Source organism: Triticum aestivum, chromosome 7D (genome assembly GCF_018294505.1).
Source record: "Triticum aestivum cultivar Chinese Spring chromosome 7D, IWGSC CS RefSeq v2.1, whole genome shotgun sequence".
NCBI lineage: Eukaryota > Viridiplantae > Streptophyta > Magnoliopsida > Poales > Poaceae > Triticum > Triticum aestivum.
The window spans coordinates 25,275,495-25,288,492 of record NC_057814.1 but is presented as its reverse complement, the minus strand read 5'-3'; the positions used below and the strand labels follow the sequence as shown (position 1 = coordinate 25,288,492).

Here is a 12,998-nt window from a genome sequence, read left to right as displayed (position 1 = left end):
AAGGGTGGGGACTAAAGGTCACCCCTTTAGCACCGGTTCGGCATGAACCGGCGCTAACGTGCCACCACGTGGCACGAGCCAGGCCCGGGTGCGTGTAGGACATTAGTACCGGTTGGTAACACCAACCGGTACTAAATGTTTGGGGTGTTTTGGTTTTTTTTTTCCTTTATTTTTGTGTTTTTAATTTAATTTAGTGATTGTTTTACATTATAATGAGTTGTTAAATCATTAGGTGAAAGTACCGCAGATTAGTTTCGACTGGATGCATGTGGATCCTAGCTAAGTGATCAAGTATATGCCGTATCCATATTATACTTGATCATCCAGTTGAAACTAATTTACGATTTCTTTCATAAATAATATAATAACTCATCATCATCATCATCATCATATTAATATAAAAACTCTTGCATCATATCATCACCAACAACAGTATACTAGCTAGCTAAAAATCATCATAGTCGTCATTACCACGATTTAATCATCATAGTCATTACCGCTATCTAATCACCACCAACACTAGCTTAAAGAACAAACATTCACTTGTACCAGAAGCAAAGATATCATCGAGTTCAACATGGTCATGATATTATAAGCGTTCATACCACAAAAGCAAATCACTCTTTGAGATTAAGTTCAGGACGAAGAACACGAACATGAGAGGACAAGTACTAAGAGCATCAACTAGCTAAATCACACCTGCTGCTCTCTCACAGGTAAAATAGCATAGAACATGTATAGCTCTCCTGATTCATCATATTGGAGCATGCAGGCGAACCTGTCTCCTAATCGTGGGCTGCGCTTCTGATTGATGCCCCCTAGTACTTCTCTGCGATCATTAACAATTTTGCTCCAATCTTTCACTATTAAGCATTCATCGCTTTTAGAAATCCTGAATGCACTCATGTGCAATGTAGGATATCTTGGTCGTAAGCTAACCATTGACATGCGACCTTTAGTCTCGATTCACTGAGGCACAACTGTCATCGGGAGTCCCTGTTGAAGAACATCGTATAGTAATTAATATACTTAGCAATGAAAGTTTAGCTTCAAAAATAATGTACGCGAAAGATGCACTGAGGACAAATAGTAAAAATCTTACAATCTTTCCTAAATAGATGTGACTGTAGTTCAATACGATCACTATTGGTCGCACGTTTTGAGTACTAAGATTTTCAAATTCAGGAAAATAATTTCTCTTGACAGCATTAAGATCCTCAAGCCATGAAACATAATGACTTATCTCCTCGCTGTTTAGTTCAGCCCCGGAACAGTGGACGGTCCTGTCTACCAAGAGCCGGACATCTTTGCTTGAATGGAAATAAGCTGTCAATAGAAATTAGTTGTCAATTATTTTTGAATAACCAATATCGAAGACATAAATATGGTTGAGAAACTCACATAATGGTAGAACTGGAGGCGTCTGCACATCGACCCAAATGTCTCTATTACCTTCAATATCATCTTCCGGACGAATATCAAAGATGATAACCATATCAGGCTCAAATGCATAAGCCTTGCGTAGTGCTTGCCAGGTTTTGCATTCAAAATAGGTGTATGTGTCTGCATTGTATAATTTGACGTTCAAAGTATAACCATGCCCGGTCTTCAGGTAAACTCTCTTTACCTCCATAGTTTCCATAGCACTGAAACCTATCTTATCCAAGACAAAAATTCTTGCATGGCAGGGGATGCGCTAGTAGAATAGTAAAAATTTAAAATTATAAGTTGAAGCAAATGAAGCATAAGTCATGCTTAATTATGAAAAAAGACTTGTTGTTGTGACTTACTGTATCCACTTCGAAGGTCTCATCCAGCTTGATGCTGAAGCGCCTATCATCAACAAGGAAATTTCTGTCGCACAGGCCGCGCTGGTCTTCACAGTATTCACACATAATGAAATCTTTTTCGTCGTCAGATGACATTTCCTATGTTCATATAGGTGAAACATTAAACACTTACTAGTTCTATTAATTCAACTAATTCAACTACTTTTATTAATTCAACTAGTTCTATTAATTCAACTAAGCATTTACTAAAAAAACTAGTTCTATTAATTTTCTTGCTAAAATAAAGTAGCTAGTTCTATATACTAATATTTTAATTAGATCATCAAATTTCAGATACCTAAATTTTCTTACTAAAAATAAACTAGTTCTATTAATTCAACTAATTAATTCAACTAAGAATTTACTAAAAATAAACTAGTTATATTAATTTTCTTACAAAAAAATATAAAGTAGCTATATATAGTAATATTTTAATTAGATCATCAAATCTCATATGCATAAATTTTCTTACTAAAAAAAACTAGTTCTATTAATTCAAATAGTTCAACTAAGCATTTACTAAAAATAAACTAGTTATATTAATTCAACTAGTTCAAATAATCTCATATACCTAACTTTTCTTACTAAAAATAAACTAGTTCTATTAATTTTCTTACTAAAAATAAACTAGTTATATTAATTCAACTACTTCAAATCTCATATACCTAATTCATCTAACATTAACATTCTAACATTCTACGTAATTCATCTAATTCGGTCATCTAATTAACAATTTGACATGCATTAATCTAAACAACAGAAAACAGAAAATAAGTAAAAAAAATGTGTGTGTGTGTGTGTGTGTGTGTGTGCGTGTGTGTGTGTGTGTGTGTGTGTGTACGAGCGGGGGGCGGCGGCGTACGGGCGGCGGGCCGGGGGCGACGACGGCGCGAGACGGCGACGTCGTATGGGGCGGCGGCGCGGCGCGGCGACGTACGGCCGGGGCGGCGGCGCGAGACGGCGACGACGGGCGGCAGGGGCGGCGAGGGCAACACGGCAACGACGGGCGCGATGGGCGATGGCGCGGCGGCGGCGACGATGTCGCGCGAAGGCAGTTGAAGAAGAAGTGGGAGATAAAACTGAATTTTTCGTAAGTGCTATATATATAGGAGGGGCCTTTAGTACCAGTTGGAGCCACCAACCGGTACTAAAGGCCAATTTTGGCCAGGCTAAGCGGCGGGAAGCGGCCCCCTTTAGTACCGGTTCGTGGCTTCAACCGGTACTAAAGGGTGGTCTTTAGTACCGGTTGAAGCCACGAACCGGTACTAAAGCTGCGCGCTGCGGTGTGCAAAGTTTAGTCTCACCTCGCCGAGCGAAGGGCAACTCCTCTCTAAAGTAGGCTTCTGGGCCTAACTTTGCCGCGCTGCCCTGTGAGCCTGCCTGGCTTTATGGGCCTGCATATCCACGCCCAAGGCCGAGCAGGCCCACAGGGTAGCGCGCAAATATTTTTTATATAGTATTTTCTTTTATTTATTTCGGAGTAGTTTTTTTGCTGTATTTAGTTTCTTTGTGAATATTTTTGCTTTAGGTACAAACTTTCTGTTAGTGCCAGTAGTTTTCAAATTTGAATAGTTTAAATTTTGTAGTGATTTTCAATTTCATGGTCATTTAGCTCTCTAAACAAATCGGTAAATGAATGACAAACAACAAATGATGTCAGAAAGGGTTAAAAATTGATGACCTCGCTTTGAATGCTGCATACTGAACGCAAAAAAAGTCTGGAGTTCAAATAAGTTAAAAAAATGAAGTAACCATGTAACAGATGAGTTTTCGTCCGAAATCCTGATACTTCGAAAGAGATTGTCCAGTTTGTATACAAAGTGCATCCAGTTTTTGCCGTAACCCTCTCTACTCTTTTGTACATGCTATGTGGGTGAAATGATAATACCATGCCAAGTTTCAACATTTTCAGAGTTCATTTTGTAGTGATTTTCAATTTCACGGTCATTTAGCTCTCTAAATAAATCGGCAAATGAATGAAAACAGCAAATGATGTCAGAACGTGTTGAAAATTGATGACTTCGCTTTGAATGGTGCATACGGAACGCAAAAAAAGTCTGGAGTTCAAATAAGTTAAAAAAATAAAATGCCCTGTAACAGATGCTAAGTCAGCAGAGAGTGAGGGGCGGCCGGCGGGGGAGGACCGGCGCGGGGAGATTGAGGGGGAGACCGAGTGACTGGAGAGAGTGAGGGCGTAAACATGTAAAAATATACATAAAAAATACATTGATTATCAACGATCTTTTTGTGTACAATCTGAATTGTCAACATGAGTCCTCAACGGTTTAGAAACCGGTGAAGACTCATATCGCGACCACAAATTCTACACATAGATTTCAATAAAGACCAAGTGCTTGTGATAGTTTGAGAAGTAACATATTTAAGATGGTAAAAATCTTGCTAGGGGAGCGAGGTGGGCTAAAAACAGCCTGCCACAACCTCTTTACTACCGGTTCATGCCACGAACAGGTACTAAAGGGGGTGGCCGGGCCCCAGCCTGACAACATCCAGCCACTGCCTCTTTAGCATCGGTTCGTGGCATGAACCGGTACTAAAGGTTCGCTCCGAACCGGTACTAAAGATCTCCTCCCGTCTAACCGTTTGAACCGGCACTAATGGACATATTAGTGTCGGCTCAAATTCAAACCGGGACTAATGGGTCTCACATTTGATCCGTTTTTCTACTAGTGGGTAACCGATGAAGATATGTAAGATATGTGAGCCGACACGACGAGCAAGAGGCGAGTCGGTTTTCTTTCAGGGTAGGCGAGTCAATGCTGGTAGGCTATGCGTATGTACAGTGATAGCAGGCAGCACTCACCAAAACCACCAGATACGTACGTGGCCCGCATGAACCAAACGGAATTGTCCAGGCTTCACAAAACTAGTGATTGATAACAAATTAACACGGACATACATACAACCAATCTGTGCCTGGAGGGTTACAAGGACAGTGGTATTGCTAGCCCATTAGAATTCAAGTCCTAAACTTGACATTGGTGCTTGCAATTTCCTAGATTTATTCTAGGCCTTTCGGCGATGTACCTTACGTGGAAAGAAACGTTCTCGTTGACTACGAATACGCCTGTGACGATTTCGTCAATCTCAAGATGATGTGCCGGCGAAATCTTTCGGAGGTACTCATAGGGATAGGTTGTGCGTGCGTGCATTCATACGGGGCCGACCCTGACGCAATTTTTGTTATAGCCCTTGCGGCTGCTGAAGCCGCTATTGCACTATCCATTCTGGAGCGGGGGGTGGCCGCCCCGGGCCCCCAATATCTTCGGAGCCCCCTCCTACCTGCTGGCCTCCTACGCCTTAGAAAGCCGGGCTTGCTGGGTGAGCCGAAGAAAAATGCAAATTGGGCTTAGTGGAACCGTGAAAGTACGTGCTTCGGCAGCCTAACCGTACGAGTATACTATCGATCCATCCGATGGATCTAGGTTTATGTATGGATTGCCTTGGGGACCTCATCTCTATCTTCACTAATCGTGATTTGTAAAGTCGCCTGATCCACCGAGCGCAGGCCTCCGGTCGCCAGCCGACGAAGAACGCCCATCGCGCACATGCTATCTCGGTCCTTGCCATACACATCATCGCTGATTTCAAATAAGGTAGCTTATGTCTTAGTGATTTTGTTTTATCTTTGCCCAAGAATTTTGCCATAAGACCTATGTGTTAAGTTTTTAATTACTTTTTTTTGCGAGTGAAGTTTATAGTTACTACCTGTATCTTTTAAATTACAGAACTACTATATCCAGTGGTGAGAAAAAAGAGATGATAAAATGATTAGATGAGTTCCTAGTATCACAGAGGAGATCCTTGTGGATGAACAAACTAATGCTAATCAAGAGATGATAATCATATAGAAGTCAACGTTGACATCGTAGAATGTTTGAAGAAAATTCTAAGGTAATACTTTCAATGTTTTTGGTAACATTTCATATATGAAGAAACTAATTGTATACTTATTATTTCATCTATCTCTATAATTACTATCTAAAAGGAATGAAGATTCTTTATTACGTTTGTCCTTCGTTCATCCCTTCTACTTGCTCGTGTCTGTTTTTGTTTATCTCTCTCCCATCCTTGATTTCCCCCACTAATTTTGCCCAAAAAATACCTCAATTGTCCCAATTTCTATTAACTTATTATCATCTCTACTATTTATAAAGAACCCAATGTTCAGTCTTAAGTTTGTCCTTAGTCCATCCGCCCTATGATAACCCAATGATCGCAAATGGAAGAAACCCAATCTTTAATTCTCGCCCAACTTGATGATGACAATGTTGTTCTTTCTAACATGATCACTACGCGCTCCGTCTGGCTTTATTGGGCCCTTGAGCCACCAAACGTTGTATCATTTTTATTAGGCCCTTGCCTTAATAACGCATCATTTATACCCTCGATTCCCGATTCCTGTGTCGCTCAGTGGAAATCCAAGGATTGAGATTCCCTCGTTGGACGCGATCGAAACTGCATGCGTGAGGTAGCCAGTGCATGCACAAGACTTGTTAATAGGATTAATTAGTAGGGGCGATTTATTTCCCAATTCTCTACCACTGAGCCCTTCCTTGGTCTCTGCGTTTTGGTTCTTGGGCCCAATAAACCCGGACGGAGGAAGTACTAGAAGTGGTAAAAGTACACAAGACCCTAATGGCCATGACTGGTATGAAGAAGGGCAAGCCATAAAGAAAAGAGATAGTTGGTATCTGGCCCAAAAATATGAAGATCTTCTTAACCCTGACGATGAGAAAGAAGAACCGCTTCATTAAGATCCTCAAGGTAGTGAAGAAGAAGGGTGGATAAATAAACAAGTTGATTCTGATGCACAAAATGTCACTGGAGAAGACAAAGAACATGATGTTCCAGAACCTGAAGTAATCAAAGATACAACGAAAGAAAATATGAGCAAGCCTCCATATCTAAAAAGAACCAAAGTCAAGGAAGTCATTCTCGACAAAAGCATGGAAAAGGAAAAAAGAAAAAGGTAAAACGAAAAAAACTCTACCTCACCCGAAGGCGGTTAGACCTCCTTCGTACAATGAACTTTACTAGATGACCTATTACGGTATTGGCACAAAGACCAACTGATTAACAAATGTTTGTTTTATAAATTATCTGCAAAAGTAGCAGATCCATTGTAAAGCAGGATGTTAACCTATGTGATGGTAGGATGTTTTTCATGCTACATGACATGTTGCGCAAAGGTCGCAAAGTCCAACTGTAGTTTGGAAGCTAATCAAGCTATGATACAATAAGAGATCACACACAACATACACGCTAGCTGATCAAGATGCAACATCGAAAGTCCAGGTAGACATGGGAAAACATGCCACCTGACCACACGCATCAGTCAGTCTGGGCAGATATCCCAAAACACACCATGTGGCCAGACGCCATCGCTCAAAGATTGGGGCAAGGTGCAACAGTAGCATCGCCTTCAAACCTGAGCTGTTCAATCTCGAAACAACGATTCTTCCTCGGAGATGGTCCAATTTCTAAGCTTGCGTGTCACAACTTCTACAAAATCTTTTCAATATTTATCATGACCAATGGCATGCCAACTTTCATGTTTTTCACACTTTGTTTGCCATTTTCAAAACTAAAAAATCTATATATTCCATGTTCGACGTGAGTCTTGTCATCCTGATGTTTGGAATTCCTTTCTTTTTTGGATAGGGTCTAAACATAGACTTTTTAACCCAACTTTAACAATTTTCCATTTACTAGCACTTCATTTTTTATTATATTAACTAAATGCCTAAAATATGCACTTAATGCATATAAAAGAAATAGGGAGGATGAAAAGACAATGAAAAAATTGTAGAAAAGAAGAAAATGTAAAAGGAAAAAAGGAAAATAAATAATGTAAAAGAAAAGAAACAAGAGAAAGACGAAGACAAAAAAGGAAAATAAGTGTTTGTCGAGTGTAAAAGAAAAGATACTCGTGGCACTCAATAAAGAATTGTTTGTCAATGCAAAAAAAAGTTACTCGGCAAGAATTGTGTGCCGAGTGCCCAACTCTATACACTCGGCAAATCGGTCGGTACAATGTCGCGGATTCAGGTAGCGATACGTGTGTGTCTGACACTGTCTGACAATAAAATATGAGGAGAATATGCTTGTGCGATTCCATCTTCGCTTGTACTTCTTCCTCGGATGAAATCAGTTACTATGGTAATTTTGAATTCCAGTGAAATTCAGCTACTAGTTAGGCCTCTATTCCAGAGGAAACATGTCAATTCACAGCAGCAGCATCCCCAAATTAAACAACACATATATTTAGTAATCCACACAATACAGATATCATATCTATATTATGGCCATCTAATGTTGATCGCTCTTACACAACTTTTTTTTTAAACTCACTCTTGCACAACTTACAAGACCACTCTCACACCACACATAGTTCACATCGCTTAATTAAGTGACAGATGGAAATATCAAAGTGACATATTGGATATGGGAATATCAAAGGTTGCATTGCATGCACTTATTGAACATATATATATACTAGTACTACTCTGTATGTGCCATGCATTTTTGGTTCTTTTCTTGGGGTTACCCTAGGTGGCAGCCTGCAGCAGCATCGTCTCGACAGTGAACCCTGGTCCGAATCCAATCATCACCCCCCACTCTTCATTAAGGTCAGCTCCAGCTCCAGCTCCTTCAGGATCTATTCTTCGGCGCCTGACCTCATCGAGCACGAAGATCACCGTGGCGCCCAACATGTTCCCGTACTCTCTCACCACAGTTCTGCTTGCCGCCAGCTTCTCGGGGGCCAGCCGGAGTGCCTTGCCGATGCGCTCCAGCATCCCGCCGCTGCCCGGGTGCACCGCCCAGAAGAGATCATTCCAGTCGACGACACTTCCGACGATGGCGGTAAGCTGGTCGACCAACGCATCCAGCAAGCAACGCTCGATGATGCCCGCCGCCAGCCTTGGCAGTCCGTTTGAAACGTTCCAGTCGATGCCGCCACTCCCGAGCTGCATCTTGGGCACGTGCTCGCTGTCCGGTATCACGGCCTGCGAGGCCGCCACCATGTTGAACAGCGGGCGCTCCCTGGCGTGTGGGTCGGCGCCGACAATGACGGCCCCCGCGCCGTCGCCGAACAGCGCCTGGGAGATGAGGGTGTCGAAGGAGTCCGTCTCGTTGGGCCCGCGGAAAACAGCGACGGTGAGCTCGACGCAGACCACGAGGACGCGGGCGCCACGGTTATTCTCGGCGAAGTCCTTGGCGAGGCGCAGCGCCGCAGACCCAGAGGCGCAGCCGTTGAGCTGGAGCGCCGTGCGGCACACGTTGTGGCGGAGACCGAGGAGGGAGACGAGGCGAACGTCAGTGCCCGGGGCGTGCGCTCCCGCGTTGGTGGTGACGACGAGGTGGGTGATGTCGGCCGCGGGACGGCCCCACTCGGCGATGGCCTTGGCCGCGGCAGACGCGGCGAGCTCCGGGGCCGCAGCGGCCACGATCTCGAGCCGGGCCTCCAGGGACATGTCCGGCTGGGCCGCGAGCAGCTCCTCTGTGTGGTGGAAGAAACGCCTCTCGACGCCTGTGATGCGGCATAGCTTGGCGAAGGTGGGCTTGAGGTGGGTGAGGTGGTCGCTGTGGGTGACGCGGAAGTAGTAGTCGGGATAGTCGCCCTGCGGCACGTAGTGGAGCGGGTTCGCGGTGCCGATGGCCAGCACCGCCGCTAGCCCGTCCGTAGGCTGGGCAGCACGGATCTTGCCCATGGTGGTGGCTGGGATGATGCTGCTGCTTGCCATGGTCGCCTTCCTGCATGCAATATTAAAGAGAGGAGGAATGTTAGAGCTAGCTATATATACTAGTACCCCCTTTCTCTCAGTTTACAAGGCGTGTGTGTACCTTTAGGTTGTCAATTTGTCCAACCTAATAGAAGTCATATATTACAAAAAACATACAGTTATAAACTTCAGATGTTCTATTTTCAAAAGGTATAATTTTTTTGTTATATAGTTTATATTACGGTGATAAAATTGGCAACCTAGATATACGCGCAGGACTTGTAAACTGAAACGAAGGTAGTAATCAGTTTCCTTGAAAAGCGATGGATCTTAGGTTGGGAAAAATCCTTACCTTCTTCTCCTTTCCTACTCGAGAGATAGCTGAACCCGAGAGAAGAACAAAGCAACGGGGCTTGTGAAGAAGAAAGCAAACGGGGCGAGAGGCTGATCAAATGATTTATGTGCGTTGGGAGATGGGAGGCGGCGGCAAGTATTTAAAGACGTGCGGAGAAGGGCTCATGCTCCCCGCAAAAAAAAGGAAAAAAAAGAAAAAGAAAAAAAGGGAGCAGGGTGATAGACTTACTGGATCGACTAGGAGTAGATCAGTGGGATATTGTCTGTATTCAGGTGTTTACCTTAGCGTTCCGGCCATTGCTGGTTCGTCGATGGAGGACTGCGCACGGGTAGCGACGGTCGGTGTAGAGGTCGACGGTGAAGTGCATGAGTGGCAGCGGTGGAGCTTTCCATCGCTTCAGTGCCTCCCTCTGGATCGGATAGGGTTAGGAGTGGGGAACAGTGGCGGTGACGAACCTCGTACCCCGTGCCCCTGGTCCCCACCTCCTCTTTATAGCACTGCGCGACAGGGGCACACCAGCCTTGCTTGGGCTGGACGCCCCCGATCAAGGCATGGGTCAAGGGCCCAATGAGCCGTTGGTCCCATTGGTGGAGAGATCAACCTAACATTCTCCCCCTTGATCTCATCATTATACTTTTAACTTTATACTTTGAAATAACTCTTTTCAAAGTACTCGTTCCATCACAGATTTGCATGTAGAGCATGTCTCATCATCACGGTTCATTCCCGATAGAATCAACACCTACAACACACTCCTCCGTTTTGAAACAGATTATTTAACCTTGGGCCCTTTTATTGTCCGGAAATCTTAGACTATACCATAAAACCCATGTCGACTGAGTGTTCTCCGAACACACTGGGCGGCAAGCCTTTAATAAGCAGATCTGCAAACACTTGTCTGTTGCTTTTATGCTTCAAGCATTTCTACATGATTCCGGACTTTCTCCTTTACAACGCATAACTCTATGTCAGTGTGTTTGGCATCAACACTTGACTCGTTGTCATAGGAGCGAAAAACTTAAAATGGTTATCGCTGTTGTCAACCAATATCAATTCCGGGTACTTGTTTCTTTAACCTTTTTGCCTGTCCCTCAGCCTCATATCATGTTGTACATTTTCTTTACATCATATTAATGATAATTGATTCATTCTTTAGAGTTTTTCCACACAAAAACTCCAAGTGTGAAAGTCAGCGACAATTGTGGATTTCGCTGTATATTTCACGAGTCCTGTCTTTGTACTCACAATCTTTTGAGAGCACTTATTTCTTTCAGCATGAGGCCGATATCCTTGACTCCATTCCAGTGATCTATATCTGGACTGGACATTACCAAAACAACCCGGTTACGTGAACTGTGTCACGGTAATGTTATACTTTTGCATTCTTTAAGCTTCCAACAGCTGAAGCATATGGTACCATATTCATTTGGTCTATTTCGTATTGACTTTTGGAACACTAAAGTTCCCAAAATTATTACCCTTTACTATAAGAACATGCGTAGGTTTTCTCGCATGCATACTTTAGAAACTTTCCTTAGCATGCCCATGCGACACACCTAATACCCCTTTTATTCTTTTCTCCGTGAATCTCGATCCTTATAACGAGTCTTTTAAACTTTGAGGACAAGAACTTCTTTTCCTCCTGCAGTCGAATTAACATCACTACTAACAAGCAGAATGTTATACGCATGTACAAGATATAGGAAATGAAATTCCCATTCTATAACTTTATGCAAACACAATTGTCCTCTCATTTTCTTTAACCCAAAACAACATTTGATTGCTTTAGTCCCTAAAAGACTTCTTCAGGCAGTATCCCCTGTGTTCTTTACTTTCATCTGATGTAACTCAGATCATAATATCTTTCATCTGATGTAACTCAGATCATGATGTGCTACCAACACTCATTGTAATCTATTCAGTGTAAAATGCGCAAAAAACCTTTCGATTTTAGTCGTGTTTTACACCTTTACATATTTCCTTTGGAGTCACATTGTCCTTGTAGACTCTTTACAGCCTACTGTTTTGGCTCCATTGAAAATTACTCATGAGTCCCGAACATCGTCAGAATTCACCAATTTCATTTCATCTCACATAGTCTCTTATCATTTAGATAAGCAGACACTTCTCAAAACTCGATTGAGCGCTTAAAATGAGGTGGGATCAACCTCCTATTTGAATTTCACTAACATAGACTTTATAGTAATCAGAAGTATCTGATTTTCTCATTCCTTGAGACCATCAGTGTCTCAGGTACTGGCACTTCTTTCATATGGGGCTGTTGTTGCTCTGTCATTGCCAAGAGGCAAATTAATTGTAGTCTTTCACTTCCAAGAGGCAATAGGTTTTACAGGACCTGTATCACAAGATCCATGTTTACTCATTCCTCCTTTATGGAGCTAACAACAGGTGTTGTATAAGTCATACAACATGCTCCCCCAGATACAATCTATTCGAGTCTTAGGTATTTTCATACCATGCTCCCCCAGATTACTCCATCTTTACTAAAAAATGGCGTATCTTTAAACTTTATTATTTGGGTTTAATCTGTTAAAACTTTCTTCTTTATGGCACTTTAAGCACCGTCTTAGTATTCCTTAGTCTGCTTTCGGAACTGTAAAAGATCCAGGAATACATCTATTTCTTTTCTTTAGGGGTATTATTATGATCGTCGTACTCCCCCAGATGATCACATTCTTCATTAATGGATATCTCATATTTGTTTCTCCCCCTCGAAATGTGGCAAGAACTTTTCTGCCACAATTTCGAAAAACCATTCACAACTCTTGTGAATTGAGGAAACTTTGAGTATCTACTTCATGTATCTGTTTACTTCATATGTAATGAAGTTATCTGTTAACGGTATGGGAGTACTTTTTCCTTATTCCTCATTCCATTTCGGAAACTCAAAATAGTTCTTTATCATTAGTACTTTTGCAAGTCACACTTGCATATCATTCTTATCTTTAGGTTCGTCTGTAACTTTTATTCTCTTTGGATTTATTGAGTGCTTAATGATCGTTACACATAAGGTGTACGGTCGATACTAGGAAAGCATAATAGCTACTC

The 12,998-nt window shown here is 42.4% G+C and overlaps 1 protein-coding gene across 1 annotated transcript; it reads right to left on the bottom strand.

Moving 5' to 3' along the window:
- Positions 1-8,398: 8,398 nt before the first annotated feature.
- LOC123164097 (bisdemethoxycurcumin synthase-like) lies at positions 8,399-9,595 on the bottom strand. The gene is made up of 2 exons (XM_044581509.1): positions 8,855-9,595; positions 8,399-8,527 (listed from the first exon to the last, which is right to left on the bottom strand). The coding sequence occupies exons 1-2, from the start codon at positions 9,593-9,595 to the stop codon at positions 8,399-8,401; spliced, it is 870 nt and encodes a 289-aa protein (XP_044437444.1).
- Positions 9,596-12,998: the final 3,403 nt, after the last annotated feature.